At 24.2% G+C, this 22,339-nt stretch overlaps 1 protein-coding gene across 1 annotated transcript; it reads right to left on the reverse strand.

Annotated features, from left to right (window-relative positions):
* Window positions 1-8,154: 8,154 nt before the first annotated feature.
* LOC145848847 (dihydrolipoyllysine-residue acetyltransferase component of pyruvate dehydrogenase complex, mitochondrial-like) lies at window positions 8,155-21,459 on the reverse strand (the record flags this gene model as incomplete). Its single annotated transcript, XM_082954072.1, has 9 exons — window positions 8,155-8,813; window positions 10,525-10,658; window positions 11,027-11,189; window positions 16,100-16,205; window positions 16,474-16,594; window positions 19,000-19,169; window positions 20,314-20,514; window positions 20,980-21,102; window positions 21,362-21,459. Coding segments are annotated over 9 exons (1,246 nt in total), but the record flags the coding sequence as incomplete, so codon positions are not given.
* Window positions 21,460-22,339: the final 880 nt, after the last annotated feature.

Consider the following 22,339-nt stretch of genomic DNA (forward strand, 5'->3'; position numbering starts at 1 on the left):
TCTTATTTTTATACAAAATTTTTATGTTCGCTATTATTTTTAGTTAATCAGGCTGATTCGTTGTCTCAAAGAAAGGCAACCCTGTTTATAAATATTTTTATTAATAATTAACTTTACTACAATAACAAGCAAAAGTTTTGATATCCATTTACTAGTTTTACAATTTACTGATAGTTTATTTTCCGGTATTTCTTTTTTATCTGTGCTTTCAAAAACAAATTAGTAAAAGTTTATCAGAAACATAGTTCATATATTTATTCATTAAACGCAGTTTAGTGCTACTATTCTAATTGGAAGTTTTATTCATTCTAGATAAATCAACGTGGATTTTGAAGTCAGGAAAAAACTGAATAGTTTATTTAAAAAAGTGTAAATTATGAATGTTATAACTTCAATACTAACATCACAGAATAAATTAGAAATTTATGGACTTTTTTTTAAATAAATTTGATATTGAAACAAGTTAGTATAAGGTTGCGGGTTCTGATTAAATATATAAGTTTTTGTTTGAAGAACATTTTAATTTATTTTTCTGAGAGTATAACTTATCATTTATCTATTTTAACATCTACATGTGATAAAGTAACTATTTTTATTTACAAATTTTTGCGTTTTTCAAACACTTGGTAAAATTCGATATCAATTAAGACTTTATAAAACATATAAAAAATTACTTTTTATATTTTTTTATATAACTAAAAAACTATGTATACAAAAAGTATATTTATACGAAGTTTAACATTTGTAGACACAAAACCCACAAGTTAAAACGGAATTAAAAATACCTGTTAAAAAGTTACTATCTCTTTGTCTATTTATGATTTTTTACTGATGTTTTTAAAAACTGTTTTTATGATATAATGTTGAGCTGAACTATTTTAAAGTATGATTTAGAAAAAAGTTAATAAAGTTAAGGTAAGTAAAACTGAGATTAAATTGTAAAATCTACTTAAAGTTGTAACATTTATAAAATCTTTGATTATTGCAGGTAGTTTAAGAAGGCGGTTTAGCCTAAATAATGATCATAGCAGTTATCATAAAGTTTTCCATATGTTTCTCCGTAGACAATGTTGTAAAAAATTCAAAATATCTCTTTGTCTGATAAAGTATACATTAGAAAATACACTGTACTTAGGGAATATATTTAAAAGTTATGAAAATAAAATACAAATAAAAAGTCTCCTTAGACACAACTATTTTTGCTTTCGATTTAATAATTACAAGGGTATTGAAAAAAAAAATTTCATAAGTAATGAATAAAATAATAAGGTTGTTATTTGTATATGACTTTATAATACAATAAGTTTAGCAAAACCAAAATAATTCTAATAACATTTTACAAAATAATAGTAAACTATATGTTTTAGTTATATTCTAAAAGTAAGTTCAGACAAAACAAATTGTAATTAATAACATTTCAGTAATTCAAAGTGCAGAACTTTTACAAAAATAACTTGTTTTAAAATATGTACATTTTGTAAAAAGAATATTCTGATTATAAATTAAAAACACTGTTTTCAAATATTGTTCAAGAAAACAATGTCAACAGGAGTAGATCAAACCTAAATAATTGAGTTTATACTATTAACTATTACTACAATTTATATGTTGTGTTTTTGAGTGTTTCAAAAATCGAACTTATTGAGCTATTTTATTTATTTAGATTCAGACTTGACCGAAAAATGAAGTTCTTTATAAAGATATGTATATTTTATTTAAGATAAAAAATAAGTAGACGCTCATAATTATGTAGTAAAAATTACTCAATTTTAAACATATACTGTTTGCATTTAGCCATGTAAAAGTGTCTTTAAATAACTGCATAACTAAACAAAAGTTTACAGTATTTCAAAGTATTTCAAAGTTCCACGACATGTTCTTGTCGTAGGAAGAAGTTTTAAAGCATTTTATTTTATATTGGTTGAACGAAATTTTATAATCTTTCCTGCTAGAATGTAAGATATTTAATTATTGCCTTTTAAAATTTTGCACGATTTCATTATAACACATTACAAAACTGTCTATTGAGAAGTTTGTTTGAAGACTTAATATATATGGTTTATTGAATGATAAAAAAGCGCTCAAAAAGTTTGGTCTTAGGACTTGGTGTACAAAGGAACCTTTCGGTTATCGAGTCGTATACCACATACTTTAACAATTCCTTACGAACTAAAAAATATATTTTCAAATCCAAACTTTTAAACCTTAAGAAATAAAACAACTAATAAAATAATAGAAAGGAAAAATAAACTATAATTAGCTAGTTTATGTGTTTAGTTAAAAACGTTTTATTCATAATGTACTCAAAAACTTGTCTAATAAGATAAAAATTAAAGTACAGTTTAGACCTAAAACTTTAAAGAATAAAAATAGAAGTAATGAACATTTTTAGATTTGAAAATAATTAACTTTAACTTAATTTTTAAAACAAGATAACAAATACTAATAAGAGACATGAAAATAGTATAAGATATTTTAAGTAAGAAAGCAGAACTAAAGTTGCAACTTAAGTAGAACTAAAGACAGTTAAAAGGTAAATTTAAATATGTGGAAGTTTTAATGTACTTTTTATACACAAAGTTTTCTTTTAAAAATAAATTTTCATACCAGCTATTAATTTTAAAATGTTATGAACAAATACCCTAAAATTTTAATGGAGTAGTCTCTAACAAAAATATTCATTCAAATGTTACTTTTAGTTCTTTTTGGTATAATAAAGGTATGAATATATATTTAAGATTATTCAACATGATAAAAAAATCGACGCTCAAATATTGGTCAAACGATCTGGTGTGTAGAAAAACCATTCGATCATCGAGCTATTCACTAACTATTTAATTTGTCTAAACTAAGCTATAAATAAAGAAAAAAAATTAAATTTTATATTTACCAATTTGTATTTTTACAAAAAAAAAAAACAAATAAGAAAAAAAGACATACATTTAAAGAAGAACCAACTTAATGTAATAATTAGTCCATAATAACTTAACATTATGATTATCAGTTTATAAAGAAACATAGATAACAAAAAGTTTTATTGAGCTTCTTATCTGTTCAGTACTTACGACAAGTATCTATAACTCAGTTTTGATAAGATGTCTTAATGTCGATACAAATTGTTTAACGAAAACTTCTTACTAACTTTTCAAAACAAATACAATCTCATTTGACATAGTATGAATTTCTATCAGTAGCGTGACAACTTTGTTCTGACTAAGCTACTAGCTGAGTCTTGAAAACTCCTTGCAGTGACTTTGAAATATTACGAAGCTAGTTTAAAATTTGTGGTTAGTGTAATTACTTCAAGTTAGTGACTCTAGCTTACAAAAACTAAACTAGGACATATAGAGTAGAGGGGATGGGTAAGTTAAGTTTGACTATCAAGATCAATTGGTAAAGATGAACTCAAGTACATTATAAGATACCAAAGTTAACCAAGATTCAATACAACATGCATTATATACAATGTTAAAACCTCAATTTATAATAAAGTATGACTACGTTATACTTCAACACTATGCTTCGGACATAATGTTTGTCGTTAATTTTTTGTAAGAGTTTAACGTTACAAAAATACATAGTCAATGAACACTTAAAGTTCGTAAGATTTAGATAACAGTTGATGAAGCTACAGTTTGTTGTTTATGCAAGTAAAAAAGAAATGTGTACAAGTTAGCTTAGCTACTTATTTATTAGTAAAAAAATTTTCGTTTGGTATCTTAAAAAAATGACCAATAAGCTTAATTAAACTTCGAAAAGTAGTATATTGTTTGTAGATAAATGTTGCAAACTTAGAACCTTTGTACTAGGTCTAAATGTATACAGTTTATAAAATGTTTTTCTTCTAAATCTTTATTGATAATTTCAAATACAGATTAAAGCAGTTAATTTTTTAACTTAAGATATTTACAATACTTTAACACTTAAGTTATTTTTAATTAATTTTTGTTTGAAAAAAAAATTGTTTGAGTAGGTTTAAGCTGTAATATAAAAAAAACAAAACCTGTTTATCGAGGTCGTCAAATGTAGTTTTTACCACTTAACAGATAAAACTAAACAAGTTACAAATTAAAATCAACAAAATTTGTTTATTGAAACAGATAAATTCCCGAAATAGTTAAATCTGATCTATTATTGAGTTGCTTAAAAACATTACAATAAACATTTTAAAGCTTTTATCGAACATATATTTGTTAAGTATTCAGTTATATTTTAATACTTTACAAGTTGTTTAATAGAAACTTCTTGTTAATTTAACTAGTTAATTTTAAGATTTTAATAGTATTTAAAATTTTAATTTCACAGTTTTTCACTTAAAAGAAAAGGTGTAAGAACTTTTTGGTACACTAGTTCTTAAGTTTATAAAAAAATTGTTTGAAAAATAAACGAGTTCAAGACTATTGGTAATTAATTAAAACATTAGTCTGTTTTTAATATTTTTTTTGTTTTTTTTTATTCAAGTGTTAACACGGCCAAAAGATATCTTTCTGTAATTTTTTATTTCTAACATCTAATTTTAAGAATTAAACTTTGGAAACAGCAAAGTTTATTGAAAAACTTGAAAACTTTAAAGAATATAACCATACTGTTGCAAATTTATACTTTAAAGAAATATTAAAATTATGTATAGTCTTGTTTATTTATAAGTTTTTATAAATCGAACCATATATAGCTATTTTTTTTAACTTAAAAAGATTGCTTAATTTACAAATCGAAATAAAAAAATAATGTTGAAGTACCAGTAGCTTTTTTTGTGTTTTTAATATACATACGACATAATAAGTTATTTCTATTTTCAATCAAAAAATTGATAAAAAAAATTAAAGTCTTGTTTATGACTGTAAGTAGAGGTAGTTGTCAAATATTCACGAAGGGACTTTTTTGCACGAAGATACTTTTGCACAAGTTGAAATTTATTTTGATAGTTTATATACACTTTTTTTTTACTATTACTGTTACCTCTAACACTTGTCTTTTAATTTCTTCTTTTTTTTTTTTAATTTCTTTGTTACCCCTAACCCTTGGTCGCTTTATATTTTTTCTTATTTATATTGCTTTAGTTTTTATTTTAACTTTTTCACTGTAGCTGTTACTTTGGTCGGCAGTTTATTACTTTTTTTTCTTTTATTTTAGTTTTACTCTCGTGCAAAAGTGACTTTTCGTGCATATTTGACCAGCCTCCAGTATTTACATACCAAATATTCAAAACTGAAATCGCTTTAAATAAGTTAGGAACCCAATAAATACTATATGTCCAAAGTACAATTACCTAAAACCTTAGATATAAAATGTTGATGAAACTTAAAATTCTTATCAATGAGAATACTACTAGTTATCATGATATTAGTTTAGAATGAAGATTAACTTAGTGTAGTAAATCTTAAAATATGAATTTGTGTAAATCATAAGCTTAGAAATCTATTAATTTAGCTAAGAATCTTTGATGAGTTTTGAAAAGTTTTCTTCTAATACTTTTACCTTGTTTTGATAATTGTAATGTAAGTGTATAATTTAAACTTAAATAAAATAATTGATCTATTTGTTTTTTTTCTTATAAGTTTAGTTTGCACTGTTTTTTAACCAATATAATTAAATATAAATTTAAATACATTTAGAATCTGTGCCATAAAAACCAATAAATGGTAATGATAAAAAGTTTGTATGTACAAAAACTATAAAGTTTTTCTTTTTATTAAACGTACTGTTAAGGTGATCATTTACATAAAAACTGCAATATAGTTTTAAATTTTTTATGTAGAAATTTGTATTGATTTTCTATCTTAAACTTAGCTGATAAAAAAACTATATTTTAAAATTATTATCAAGTGATTTATTAAATTAATACTCTTAAAAAACAGGTTTTAAAACCCAAAAAATACAGCTATGCCGCCTAAAATCATGAACACATTGATACATCATAAACAGAACCAAGTTTATTAGTGATTGTATTTATATTCTGATTAAACATCTGTTTTTTTAACTATATGGTTTGACTAGATCTTAATTTTATTAAGTTATAAAAGTTTTTTTTTTATAACTAATACAATTGATGTAACAAAATTTATTATGTTGTAAGATTTGTATAAGCCATCTGATTAACTTTTTAATCTTGATAATATTAATCTTTATACCACACTTGTGAAGCTGTAGCTATTTTAAAATTAAAGATAGTATAGAAGCTTAGAGTATTAAATTTACAAACATATGTTTTAATTTTTACCTTTTAAATAGTATAAAAACTTTTTTCAAGTACATACAATAAAGCATTATAGACTTTCATTTGCCTTGTACTAAAAATTTGCTTCAGAAATGAAATTAAAACAAAACTAACCAATTAAGCTGTAATACTAAAAATTTTATCTTGGTAGATGAGTTTTAAATTGTTAAAACCGTAACTTTAAGTGTGCCGTCTAACAAGCCATATATGTTAAACTAGCAGTGTTCTAACAGCTTTTTTTGAACTTAGCCCTTGTATACAAAATTCTATATTTGTTTTTATTTCTAATACAGCCAACGTTATCGATGTTTTTGACTTATAAAACAAACATTTATGTATCAGGCAAATGAAATATTTTTTATGCAATTTTAATCTTACTACAGCTAAAATATTTTTGTTTAAATGACTCATTAATCAGGAGTTTTTGTTTGAATTTAATTTTTAAACGTAAGTCTTATTTAAAATTACACTAGGTGACTTAACAAATTCTAATACACTATATAAGCACAAAAAACTTGGACTGTAAACATATCTAAAAGCATTAATTTACTTGACAGTCTTAAATGTGAAAACAAATAAATATTTAAAATCAATCAATACTTAAATCATCTGATATCATAAAACTGTTACCTTTCTAAGACTCTCTCAAGTTTTAAGGTTTCAATACCTTTATTTAAGTAATAAACTTTAAATATTGTTCTTCATAATAAAAACATTTGATATTTAAATTTTGTAAACGTAAACTATTGCAATGTTTTATTTTGCTGAGAAATAGTATTTTCTCAAGTTATAATTTAATTTTTAAAAAATATCTAAAGGTTACTATACTATTATTAAAAAATAAGTATGAAAACTGTACTGAGATAATAAAATTTCACTAAAATAGACAATTATGTTCTCAATTAGTTTGAAAAAAGCCTGCAATTTTAACTACTACCCAAACATCCATTGAAATAGTAACTAGGCCGAGAGAAGTTACAAATCAAAGAAAATGTGATTCAAAGTTTAATAAAGGTCAATTTTTTTCTACGTCAAATTCTTCAGCAAATCTTCCATAGTAAACTCGTGTGCTAATTGTAAATAAAAATTCCTCTCGACTTCGAGTGTTGTTACTACGTCATAATAGTCACGAGTGGCGATAGAGAGTCGCCGAAAATATTTTGACATTCAAGTTGAAATTTGCAATTTGTTGTAAAAATTATAGATTTTTGCAAATACATATAGTGGTAAATTGCTATAAACTTGTTGTAAAAAGTATGAATAAAAATGTACCACTTTTTTTACCTTATAATAAAAATACAATTTTTTATACAAACATTTAAAAAAAAATTCTTAAAGTTTTACTAAACTTAAAAAAACATTAATTTAGCAAAAAAGTATAAAAACATCAATTTATGAAATCATAGTTTCCTCAAAAAAGGATGACCTAAATAAAAAAAAATCAAGTAACTTTAACCTAGTTTTTATAATAATAATAATACTTAAAAACATTTACAGTCAGTTTATTCGAACATTTCTTCTATATACTATTTCTTCTATTTATTTCGAAATGTTTATATTAGGTGTGTTTTCCGGTAAAAACAATTATTTGAAATTATTTTGCAATTGAAATAATATTACAATGAAAACCTACATACCATGTTTACTTAGTGTGAGTTTATACTATTTCTCAATAGTGACGTGTGAATTAATATAACTTTGATCATTTCGAGCAAACAATGCAAGTGGAGAAATTAATTTCTTATCTTCTGTTGAATAACTTCAATTACTGAAATATTTCTTCAAAAAGTTTCGAACTCGATTTTTTTATTTGTATATATTTATTTATAAATTTAAGCATATGGCAAATGTCTCTAACATGTGGGGATGTCTATAAATAAATCAATAACTTCCAATACTTGGTAAATTTATTCGAGTTTTACGTAGCAGAATTTATTTTTAAATGTATATAAATAAATTTCAATAAAAGTGGCTAAGATTTTTGTATAACTAGGTGATAAAATTAAAGTTGAAAATATATTTTGATCATAATTTGTTTTTTAACATTTAAAGAATTACTTTAAAATTTGAACGATGAATTTTAAAATGTACTTTTGTTTTTTTCAAGTACTAAAAAGTGCTTAAGATTTTTTCTTTGTGTATTTAACAATTATTACGTCATAAAAGCAAAGTAAAGGTCATCAAAGTATGTAAAGATAATCATTTGAAACTAAAACTTTTTAAAAGTAATAACAAATAAAAGACTTTGTTTAAATATGAAAATAATTTAAAAGCAAGTACCTATGTAAAATATTAGTAAAATATTTAAGCAATATCCTAAACAACCTAAAACTTCTAATTTTGCATTCGAAACAATTTCTTTAAAAACTAAAATATAAAAAAATATTTTGCGTTCGAAGCAATACATTAAAACTACTTGCATGTAGAAATCACTCAAACTGCTATCACAATTTTTTTATTTTTTTTCTATAGCAGCATATGGATGGGGTTCTGCATCAAATATTTGAACTCTTTCAACCACATCGCCCCGACGGCGCCATCTACTGTTCGGTGGTCGCATGACAACGTCACCGACATCACGGTTGCTACGCGGACCCTGTTGTTAGGCAGTAGTTATTATATCAAATATACGCGGACCCTGTTGTTAGGCATTAGTTATTATATCAAATATACGTGGAACCTGTTGTTAGGCATTAGTTATTATATCAAATATACATGGACCCTGTTGTTAGGCATTAGTTATTATATCAAATATACATGGACCCTGTTGTTAGGCATTAGTTATTATATCAAATATACATGGACCCTGTTGTTAGGCATTAGTTATTATATCAAATATACATGGACCCTGTTGTTAGGCATTAGTTGTTATATCAAATATACATGGACCCTGTTGTTGGGCATTAGTTATTATATCAAATATACATGGACCCTGTTGTTAGGCATTAGTTATTGTATCAAATATACAAGGAACCTGTTGTTATGCATTAGTTGTTATATCAAATATACATGGACCCTGTTGTTAGGCATTAGTTATTGTATCAAATATACATGGACCCTGTACAAGTTATCAGTTAGAACCTCTTGATTTAAATATATATGTAATATCTTAACAATTTGGTAGAGCCCTGTTTTAAAAATATTAGCTAGAATCCAAATAAACAAGCCTCTCAAATAAACCCTGTAGAAATTGGTAGTTAAAAACTTTGATTGTAAAAATTAAACATTTTCCTAGCTAAACAATTTTAATCATTTTGTAAGCTTGCTAATAGATATGGGAATACTAAAAGTATAACAGGTTACATCCTTGAACTAATCAATACAACATATAAACCCATTTATTGTGGAACCTTCAGATATAAAAGTACTAATTAGAACCATGTGCAAGGAAATAATTTCAAGTAATTGACAATATATATTGCTTATATCTGTTTGCATAAGTGTGTCTTTGATTTTCAATACAGCACTTGAGTTAATTGGGTTGTTTCTAAGCTATTAGCTTATATCAATATACAGATAAAAGGAACAACTGCAATAAATGTGGTTTTCTGTTTCGAAGTGCTTGAATTAATTGGGAAATATATTACATCATATTCAAAACTAAAATTTTTGTAAATTTCATACTTTTAGGCACAAATAATTTTTTTATCGTCATTTGTAAACAGTATTTCGCCTATAATTTTAAATTATTTACAACTATGAATAAACTATCATTAAAACAAACCTATAAAATGAAAATCTTGACATTTGTTTTTGTGTAATTTACGACATTTCTATGTCTTGACGTAACTTTAATGACATAATAAAATGACGAAACACAAGACAAACTTGTTGTTCAGAGTGCTTTTAAAGTAAAAATCATGTTTTCAAAAGCAACAAACCTTAAACAAATATTTTATTAGAACATTCAAGAATATAGGAAATACAATATCTACACAACCATATAAAAAAGTATAATTGAAGTTTAGAATTTTTTATACCTTAAATAACCAAAATAGTTTGAGTTATAACTGGCAAATGAGCAAAAAAAAACATGAGTTTTAAAATTTAATTAATAAGAATATAACCACAGGGTCACCACTATTTATAACTTAAATAAAACAGCCTGAGTGACCAAAAAATATGAATCAGTTTGCAAAAATCTTAAAGCTATTCTGATTCTCCTGAGTTTGGGGAAATCCTGTAACTAAAAAACTATAATAAATAGTTTTGGAAGTTAATTTTTTTAGTGTTTTATTTCAACTAACCGACCAATAAATAGACTCAAAAAATATATAGTAATTATTTTTAATTTATAACAAACTTACTTATCATTTTCGTCAGGAACTAGTTCTTTCCTGGCTCCTCCGACGGCAAGAATACAGGATTGAGGAGGATTTATAACTGCGCTGAAATGTTTAACTCCGTACATTCCCAAATTTGATATTGTGAAAGTTCCTCCCTAAAGAATAAATTTAAAAATATTACCCTTTCCAGCAGGATTAAAATAGTTTATTACAAATAAAACCAATAAATATTTCATCACGTTATAAATCAATTCTAGTGCATTAGAGGCTGTTTAGAATGAGAACTTTTGTGGAAGAAAAAAGTCTTTAAAAGTTTACCTAAATACACTAAATGTCATAACTTGATAATTAAGTTTATTGTTTAATGGTTGTTCTCGTAAAACAAAATGTATTTTAAAATGGGATAAATTTTAAAATGTCATATAACTTATTTTTAACAACAAACTTGTACCATTTATATCTTTTCTTTAACAACTACCACATCTGGCCATACAATTTTTTAAATATAATCATCATCACTCACCATAAATTCTTCAGGTTTCAGTTTGTTACTTCTGGCCCTGGTAGCCAGATCTTTGACCTCTGTAGCGATGTCTTTCAGGCCTTTAGTCTGTGCGTCGAACACAATTGGTGTGATCAATCCGTTGTCTGTTGACACTGCTACTGACATGTCTACTGTTTTGAATCTGTTGAAATTTATTTAATTGAATTTATTTTGTAATAAACATTTATTATACTTAAGAACTATTTTATAATTATCGGTTGAAACTGCAAGAATCATGTCAATAGTTTTGAACCTGAAATAAGTTAACTGTTATTAATTGTTTTATAACATAAAAAAATGCTTTACTATGTCTATAGAAACTTAAATACCAAATACTTTGAAACTTTAACCGTTTGTTTAAACTTTAACTACTCTTTTTACTCAGCTTACAGTTTTTCCTTAATAACTTTACAAGTTTTTATACTTTTAGACAAAATCAAACAATACTAAGTGAAAACAGTTTTACAGCAATGTTTTTTTTTCAAAATATGCAATTAAATGTATATTAACATACTTACCCTAAAAAATTATATTTTAGATACAACTTGTTTGTTAGTACTTAGATGTTACAAATTTTTTCTTTTTTTTTTGATAAAACAACTGTGTGTTATAAAATATTTTTGTATTTATAGTAGTATTGTACATAAGAAATTTCCAAGGAATTTTTGATAAAATAGTTTTGTATTTATAGTTGTATAACATATAAAACATTTCCAAAGTATTTTTGATAAAATATTGTTGTATTTATAGTAGTATTATACATAAGAAAATTTCAAGGAAATATTCACATAACTAAGCTTGTATATCAAACAAACAGTTATAAAAAATAAAGATAGAACAATTACTGTCAGATGACAAAATTAAATATTTATTAGTTTATTAGCATCTCGTGACACAGTGATTAAAATCTTTAAAAATATTAACTGATGTAAAAAATAAAATTTACAGATGGTATATCTTTCCAGGTGATAACAAATACTGCTTGATCAATTTAATGTTTGCTTATAGAACAATCAACTACATATAAATTAGGGTAATAAAACTGTATTGTTTCATCAAATAATAGGAAGTCTTGACATATTGCTTGTTTACAATATGTTTGCTTTTTGATCTCAAAGCACTACTTGAATTAATTGCCTTGTATATTTTAAAATCGTACGAAAATAAAAAACAATATTTATCTGCTTTTGTACATATTAAATTTTAAAACGATTATTTATGTACACGCATTAGTTAAAAAAAATCTACTTTTTTTTCCGAAGGTAAAATAAAAGTTCAAGTTTTTGCATTTTACCTACAATTTAATCAGTAAAAATGATTATGTTTATATAATCTATCAAAGAATTGTATCAAAAGCTATGAAAAGAATTAATGTGTCAAGTAAAACACTTATGTAAAAAAAGTTTTACCCAATGAAGATAAACTTAAATAAATTAATTTTAAATTACAAGAATAAAAATAAATAAGAATGTTATATAACACATATAACTAAAATAAACATTGTATTTATTTTGGGTCAAAATTTTCTGTGCAATTATTCTACTTGCAACAGATAACAATTTTATTCTGTACAAAGTTGACTGATATTTAATTCATAATTCATATTTGATATTCATATTTAATCGATATTTACAAAGTTGACTCATAGTGAAATCATTATTTTTCAAATATATCAAGTAGGAAAATTTTAAACTGGATTATTTAATATATTTTTTGCGTTTATAGCATGTGATCCCTTAAAATAAAAGACCACATGACTAAAAAATTACTTGAATAATTTATTAATAAATCCGTTTTACATAATGCTAATCTTTAATCTGACATGAATTTATTAAACTGTAACACAATATAAGTGAATTATATATATCAACTAAGCTTAAAAAAGATTTACATCTGAAATTACAGGTTTTATTTGTTAAGTTTTAAATAACACTCTAAACAAAGTGAACTGTTATATAATAATACACAAGAAAAACAGTTTTTTAATATTTTTTTTATAAAAACAAAAAGGTAACTTTTTTAACTGATAAAAACCCAATTATCTTATAATTGGAGCAATTACAAAGCGATCATTTAAAAGTAAGTCATTTGACAAAATTAAATATTTATACTTTTTACTGCCGCGTGATACAGTAATTAAAATCTTTATAAAGTTACATAAAGAGAAAATTAATTATAAAATACTAGTTTTTCCTTGAATTAATCTAAAGGTGAATAAATTTGTTGGTCTTTTAACTTATATTTACGGAATAACCACTTACATATAATTCAGGTAATAAAGCTTGCGTCATTAAATAAAGGAAGCAATTAAAACACTAAAATAAATGAAAATATAGGATATTGTTTATATTTATAATCAATAAGTGTGCTTTCGGTTTTAAATAAGTACTTCAAGTAGTTGCTCTATATACTACTGTTTTAACTTCGGTATACTTTAACATTTACAGAAACAAAATTGTAATTTATATGGTTTTATTTATAAATAGTTAAACTAAGTATAAGATATTAAGTTAAGTAAAATATTTAATTATACTAACATTTCAACTAAATTCTTATTTTATGGCAAAAAGCCTATTCAGATACAAATAGCATATCCATTAAATTAGATAAATTACTTAAATTATGTAAAAAAAATTATCGTGTACGTTAATGTTTGTTTTATAATGAATTAATAAAATATTATGAAATTTGAATAAACAAAATTTACTATAAATTATTACTACTTTACAATCAGTATAATATATAACATGTAATTATATTTCCAAGTAAATACAATTACTCACAAGTAAGTCAGTGACAATAAGTTTCGAAATTTTTAAATTTTGTGCAAGCATTGCCAGCAACTAGGATTTTCTTACTTCTTAAAAACTTTATAACAAAATAGTTTTTGTTGTTTCAAGTGTTTAAAGAAAATGTTCTACAATTAAAAACTGCCTACACCAGTTTTAAATCTAGGAGCTCACGAGTTTAATTGTTTTAATCTTTAAATAATTCATTGTTATTTCCTTTAATCTGCTCTTTGTCTAAACTACATATTTTTCTAAAGTTTATATATTTCAAATAGATATTCTACAATCAAAAATTTCCTACAACGAATTAAAACTAGGAGGTCACATGTTTTAATACTATTTAATAATTCATTTTATTTTGTTCAAAATGGTCTTTGTCAAACTCATACTTTCAAGAAAATATGATGACAATTTTTGAAGTGTTTAGCTGAAAAAAAGATCTAAAACATATAGTTTTTTCAGATCTTCATAAAAAATAACCAATTTATGCCATTGGACAAAACTAAATATTTAAACTTTTCTAAGCGTCATTATAAGGTCTTCAAAATTTATTTTGTAAATTATAGTAGTTTTCAACAAAAAGCCACTCAGAGTAAAAACTTTACTAAAAGTTTTTCAAAACAACAATTACAATTTTTCAGTTTAGTAATTACTTTAGCAGTGAAAAATAAAGAAAAACTAAAGTCCATTAATGGAACTTAGAAATTAGCATTTAAACACTAAAAAATCAGTTTTTAATAAAAATTTGCAATACGTGTGTCCTTAATACTTAAAAATAAGGAAAGATTACAATCCACATTTTTTTAACAAAAAATTAGCATTTAAATACAAAAAAATCAGTTTTTTAATTAAAAATAAAATAATAAAAATTTGTAATACGTGTGTCTCCAAACTCAATACAAAGTACTTAAATTAATTGGGCTAGAAAGTTTCAATACTTCTTTGAAGCTAAACATATTTAACAGTTGATTTACAGATGTGCACTTTTGTAGGTTAAACAATATGTTTAACAAACAATAAACAGATTTTTAGTTGTTTTTAATTAAATTAAAAACGCTCAAGTTTATTTTAAGACGACATATTTATATACATATCTTAAGATGTCTTCATTTTAATATAATCTATAATTAAACTAAAGGCTTAAAACAGGCATGAGTAATTATTTAAAATGTACACCGTTGTGTTTGCGTTGTTCTTTAACGAATAATACTAAAAAATGAGACTTATAAATTTTTCAAATTGAAATATAAAATATACTTGATACAGTTTTCAATGCCAATAAATTTTTCGTTGTTAAAAGTTTTGACTCTTAATTAGTTACTTTTTCCCCACAGATAATTTACAAAATAAAATACATTACCTAATAAATTTAAACAAAAGAGGATATATTTACTTCTTTTTAATATAATCTATATTTAAACTCAGGGCTTAATACAGATATGAGTAACAATTTTATCTGCAAACCACAATTTATTTTTCTTTAAACATCTTCAGCTATATATACTTTTAAGTATTTCTCAGACTAAAGTCTAACACGTAAACAAATACTGCTTATACCATTTTTTATATCAATAAATCTTTTGTTGTTCAAAGTTTTGAATTTTAACTAGTTACTTTTTGTTATTGCCCCACTGATAATTTACTAAGTAAAACACATTGTCCAATAAATTTAAGCAAAAGAGGATATAATACCTATTTCCTAAAATTAATAGTGAATTTTTCTACACAAAAAATACGTTTTAAAAGCATTTGTTTAATAAATGATAAAAAGTTTGTTTTTCAACTTATGCTTAAAACTTTATACAGGCATAAGTATATCTGAGTATAGTAGCTTGATAGTTTAGTTTTTGTATGAATAAATTATTAGTGAGTTCTACTGAGTAATAATTAATGAAGGAAACCGAATTGTCTGATGAAAGTTTAATTGTGAGTCTTATTTTATAAATTTTACTGTCTGATAATACTAAACTTTTATAAATTTTACTAACTATAGTTTAAAATGTAATTTTTTTAAAAACAACTTTTTTGAAATCTAAATTTTCTAATATTACTACTCGTCTTATAAAGTTAAGTTTAAAAAAAATTTTACAACCCTAGAAAGTTACTGCTGATTAACAATTATTTTTATATTATATAACTAATACAATACCTACTGTCTGATGAAAGTATCATTCCATTGAGAATAAGTTTCAGAAATTTCAAACAACTCAAAGCTCAATAAATACTTAAATATTGTTTGTATATTAAATATATTTATACTTACTGTCTAATGAAAGTATCGTTCCATTGAGAGTTTGTTTCAGGAACCTTCAAGCAACTCAAAGCCGCAGCTTTAATGATGAAGTCGTTCACTGATAACTTGCTGCCGTCTGTAAAAATAATGTTTAGTTATTCACCAAAAATTTTACTAAGCTAAATATTCAATTAGTAAATACCGGTACATTAGTAATTTCAACATTGAATAAGAGAAAACTTATTTTGTGGGCAATAACTATGATCTTATGGTAGTAATTATTTTATTTGAAAGCTTATGTGTAATTAGTAGTGATATATTGATTAAAATAACTAAATTTGTTTAAATATTTTTAAATAATTGTTTCTGCATCTAAACTAGTTAATTTTAATTATTATATCAACCTTTCTGTAATTTTTCGTTGAAATTTTTCCTAACTTCCATAATTTGGTCCATTTCAATGTCGGTGGTCAGGTAATAATGAGGAATTTTCTGTTTTGATTCACAAAGTCTGTTTGCTATGACCTGTTGAAAAAATATTAATTAAATTAAATGTTTTATATTAACTAGAATGTTCGTCAAATTACAATTTGGATTTTTTTTTTTGTAAATTTACACAGCCTATTAGCTTTTACCTGTTAAATATTTTTATTTGAAGGAAATAGTAATTTTATAAAAAAGTAATTGAACTTATAATTAACTTTTGTATTAAGTATTGTAGGGTCAATAGACTTTAAAATATCACCACACCATCATTAGTATTTTAATTATCCAAATTCTTAAAGCCTGCGTAAACCACTCTGCTTCTGAATAGAATTACCTCACGACAGCCAATGAATAATTCAGTATTTTGAAGAAAAATGAGGTAATTTCTCAATACGAATACGTATAAACACACCTATGTAAGACAACAATATCAAGAAATATGTGTGAATAATATTGATATTAAAAATAACAGTATTAAGAAATATGTTTGAATAATACCGAAATTAAATGTTTTAAAACAACAATTTAAGAAATACCTGTACTATTGTATTATGAAAGTATTAAAGTTTGAAACAACAATATGTGCCTATTTATGAATAAAAATGCTTAAAGAATTTGGAAATTGTTTTGATTGGTGTTTCTTGATACCATTTAGTAACTTCAACTTTAAATCATACCCAAGATATATCTAAAGTTTTTTTTAGTTCAGAAAATAAAACTTTGTTAACAACTTCAACTTATAATTTTACTTAAAATTTAAATATATTTATGAGTGAAACCCAGATAAACTATTGAACTAAACTTATTTTTTTAGAATCTAAATTTTTTAAAGTAAACTAACGAAAAATTGTAGGCGTTTGTAAGTGTAAACAAAAAAAATATATATTTAGATAAACACATTTGGTAAAAATATTATACGTATTGTTTGATTAAAAAGTATTGTGTTTTTTATAAAAACTTGTTTAAAAATGATTTAGCTTCTGGCAAGCTGTAACAAGTTTGGCTGTACAAGCTACAAAGTTGTTTTGTGTATTTAAATTGTAATTGTTTATTTTGTATCACTTATATAGTTTAAAGTGGTAATACATTTATAGTTAATAACATTACAGAACATTTTTTATTATAAATTATCTTTACAAATAGATTTAATATATCAAAAAGTTCTTAAAGTACATATGTGTGTTTTGTACATTTATATAACATGAATAACACTTTGAAAATATAACAAAAACATTAAAAAAAATTGTTGACAAATAAGTACATTTATATATTGATTGTTTTGTATATTTAAATTTAAATTGTTTATTGTGTATCACTTACAGTATTTAAAGTTGGATTTATAGTTAATATCATCACAGAACGTATTATAAATTACGTTAACAAATAAATACATCAAACATTTTAATAAGATCTTAAAGTACATTTTAATAAGTGTATTTGTATAGTTTACATAGGTTGAAAATTATATTAAAATGCAACAAAAACTTAATAGGAAAAATTGTTGGCAAATAAGTACATTTATATATTGAAATGTATTTATTTAGGTTTCAGTAGCAATGAACTAGTTAATGATTAACCTTTTTTTTAAAAAACATTTATTTTTAAAGATTCACATTAAAACGTGCTGTTTTTAAGCAGACAAAATTACACAAACAAATATTTGTTTTACGAAATTAACTATTGTCGTGAGAAAATAACAAATAAGCAATTTTGCAAGTAATTCCTATGATAATCTTCTCTAAATTCAAAGCAATTTTTGCAATTATTTACCAAATTATGTTACCAATATTTGCAAGATTCAAATTGCTTATTAAAACGAATGACTAAACAAAACAGGGCAAAAATACCAACTGTGATGTTTAAATAAATTTTAAAAGTTTTTTTTTATATCTAGGTTGCTTTTATTTTATATAAGAAAATAGTCTTTCAATCCTCCTAAATACAAAGCATGACTATCAGGTCATGTAAATTTTTGATGATTTCAGTTTATTGTAACAATTATAGTAATTGTTATACAGCATGTTTTTAGTGTCGGGTTTTTTATTTAATAAAAAGAAACTAGCCTTAAAAACGCTCTTAGAACAAATAAAAATGTTTGCTTTTGGTGGGCATACAAACTCAATAACATTTGTACTTATTGAAGAAAATTTTGCTCAATAATTTTGTTAAAACTATTCTACTAATAAAATTCAGATGCAATTAAATATATCACTACCTCATTGATGAAATATTAAAATTACTAGTATTTGAAACAATTTTTTTCTTAAAAGTAATATTAATTTGTTAGACAGCTTAATATATTGACTTCTTATATAGACTACTTATCATAATTTCATAAAATTAGTAAAAACTTTGTAATTGTTCTTAAACCCCTTACACTAGCTACTAAATTCTCTAAAACATTATTTAGCTTCTGTTGTACAAAATAAAAAACAAATTCAAACCTTTCTGACATTGGTGACATCGATATCGATGTAATCGCCAGTGGCAAATGGTTGAGAAGCAGCAATTGGTGTTGTAGCTGGTTGTGCTAATGGTTGCTGTAGCGCTGGTTTTAATGGTGTTTTGTTCAAATCCGCTGCTACAATGCGACCTGATGGCCCGCTACCAAGTCCTGTTGATAAAACATTTAATTAATTTGATCAAACCAAAGTATTAAATTAAAATTTAAAAACTATCAACAGAACTTTACAATGAGTTTGTATGACCTCTGTTAATAAGTTCGATTGCTTATTTTTAATACAATTTATACTACAGGAGATTTTACAAAATTATTTTAAATGACTAAAATTGAATATGTTTTTTATACTAAATTTATAAATACTGGAACGTGTATATAAAGAATATAGACCTATTATTCTAAGTTGTAAATAGACACATATTTGCTTTATCATAAAAACATTCTTTATTTTAGCTTTGAAAACAAACTTATTAAAAAAAAACAAATTTAGTTACAACAAGGAAATAAAAACTTGATAAAATCTATGATGTTTATAAACAATTATTTAGATGTAAGCATAATGATATTATTTGCATAGAATGACTTAATAAGCTTTCAATTGTGCATAATTCCATACAATACAAATGAATTACTCTATTAATTACGTAAAGCAACTCTATTATTTTTAGATTAGACATTACATAAGTTTTTATTTCAGTTTAATTTCAGTTCTTATTGTTTTTATAAGAAAGCACAAAAATCTTTTTAAAGAAAAGTTGTAGCTTTTAATTCTTATAAACAAAAAACTAACTTAGTTTAAAGCATAAGTGTTAAACTAGTTACTTAATCTTTTGTAAATTCATAAAAAAGTTAAATATATAAAATATTGTTAAAGAAATAATATAAATTAAAATTGTTTTGATGGCAATTTACAATGTCTGTTCGTATACAACAATGAACAGCTTAGCAATTTATCTGAACAAAGAAAAATATTTACCTATAGCTTATCGTAAAGTCCTCAAAGCTTTAAACTAAAGAAAAACATTGCTTAGACTTTCTTTCATCAGTTTTCTTTATTTTCAGCAGCAAAAGACTTATTAGTAGAACAATTCTTTTTCAAAGTGTACAAAAAAATATTTATACTTACATAAAAACAACAAATCATGTTAATTAAAAAAACCATCAGAACTATTGATAGCAACCCCCTTATCGTTGAAATAATATAATAATTAAAACATTTATATTCTAAAGAACATAAACTAGAATTATTATTTATTATTCTATACAAGTTGTATTAATTTATGAAGTTAAAATAAACCAGCAAATAGGTTGATGTCAATTCCCTTATCGTTGGCTAGTTTCCTGGCGAAAGGACTGGCGAACAATCTTCCTGTGGAAGGTTCCTGCGAAGAAACATTTTGTTCCTGTGAAACTGGCACCGGCGCTTCTACTTTCTGTTGCTTCGGAGGCGAAACTGGAGCTGGTGGTGATTCTACTGCTGGTGCAGCTGATTGAGATGCTGTAAATAAAATAAATAAACATATTTAATACTTAATTATAGCTTTAAATACTTCAAATCTATGGTTATAAGAAAATATACTTTTATAAAAACTTTATTGTAAAAGTGATTACTTAGATGCTGTAAAAGTATTAATTTTTTTTTATCCACATACTTATTTTGTATTTATTAAACTTTAAAATGCTGCTTGTTAACCAATAAAAAATAAAAACCAATAAAAAACATCAAGTAATAAATCAATTGCAAATAAATATTTATAAAATTTGAAATTATAGTAAATTTTGTTTTATTTTCTTCTAAGGGTCTTAAATAGCACTGTTTTTAATGCTTGGACCAATGTGGTGCAAATATCACAACAACAATACTACTTTAAACTTGGAAAATTAGCAGCTGTAAACTACTTTAAAAGAAAATAAGTAAAAGTAAATGCTAAGTAAACAACATAAATAATAATATAATCACTACCTTCACCAGCTTTAAAGTCCTTGAAGGCAGCCACATCGCTTTCATTTTCGACAACCACGCAAAGTGGAGTTCCCAACTGCAAGTCTTTTGTTCCTTCTCCTACCAAGATCTTTGCGAGGTATCCTAAAATAATAAGACTAATTTATAATAAACTCTTCTGCTAAGATTTTGGCGAGGTAATTTAAGAGTATGTAAAAATCAGTAGTTATTAAAATTAGTACTAATAGTTGAATCTTCTGCTAAAATCTTTAAAATTATCGACAATTAAAAACAATTTAAGTTCAAAAATTATACACCTTCATTAGTAACTTCTAGAGCAACTAAAGCTTTATCAATTTCAATCATTAAAATTTATATAAAAAATAAACTAAATATTCAATACCTTCATCAGTAACTTCCAAAGCTACAGAAGCCTTATCAGTTTCTATCATTGCAATCGCATCACCTTCCTCTATATGATCACCTACTTTGATCTCCCACCTAAAATATATAAATAAAATGATAAAAGTTACATACAAGATCACTTACTTTGATTTCAATTCAAGAAAAAAAAAATCAACAAAAATAATTGCCTACTTTGACTTCCCAATTGTTTTGATAAATATAAATAAAAAACAACAAACAAAATAACATTAATTTGTTATAAATTATCACCTAGTTTTATTTTCAAACCATAAAACCGTTTATGTGATCATTAACTTTAATTTTCGATTTTTGTAAAACCCTTTACTAACAAAAATCAAACTAAAATTTGTTTTTGTCTTTTAATAAAAACAACTATATTCGAAACTATTTAAACAACTAAAGTCAGTTATCAATTTAAAAATTTTATAATATGCTATAATTTATCAAAATTAAACGTAACAACTGGCAAATATGCAACTTACAAAAAAAATAAAAGTAAACACAATCATTTGCAATTAATTAATAACTTCTTATAAGTTAGCTGTAAACAACAATAATTCAATCTTGCTGGGCAAGTAGCCAGTAATGGATTATATTTAATTAAATGATGTCGCATTTTCCCACCGATAAATTATGTTTACATATGTGATAATAAAATTAACAATTGAACTTTGTACTAAGCTTTATCTTCTTAGCTTACTCGAGTGATAAAAAACATTATGTTTTATTTCTAACTTTTTCAAAATACATTACGTATTTAAAAATAAACAACCTTGATTAATAAACTCACCTAGTAATCAATTCAAATTTGTTCAACATTATGAAGTTAAATGTATAATGTACATTGTACATAACTAGAAAAGCTTCAAAACTTTTTCTCCATAAGTAACAACTTTGCACGGTTTACTTTCACTTTATTCCAGCTTACACTTACTTGGATACAATTATATACACA

This window comes from Thalia democratica, unplaced genomic scaffold (genome assembly GCF_965202585.1).
Source record: "Thalia democratica unplaced genomic scaffold, ktThaDemo2.hap1.1 HAP1_SCAFFOLD_1768, whole genome shotgun sequence".
Taxonomy (NCBI): Eukaryota; Metazoa; Chordata; class Thaliacea; order Salpida; family Salpidae; genus Thalia; species Thalia democratica.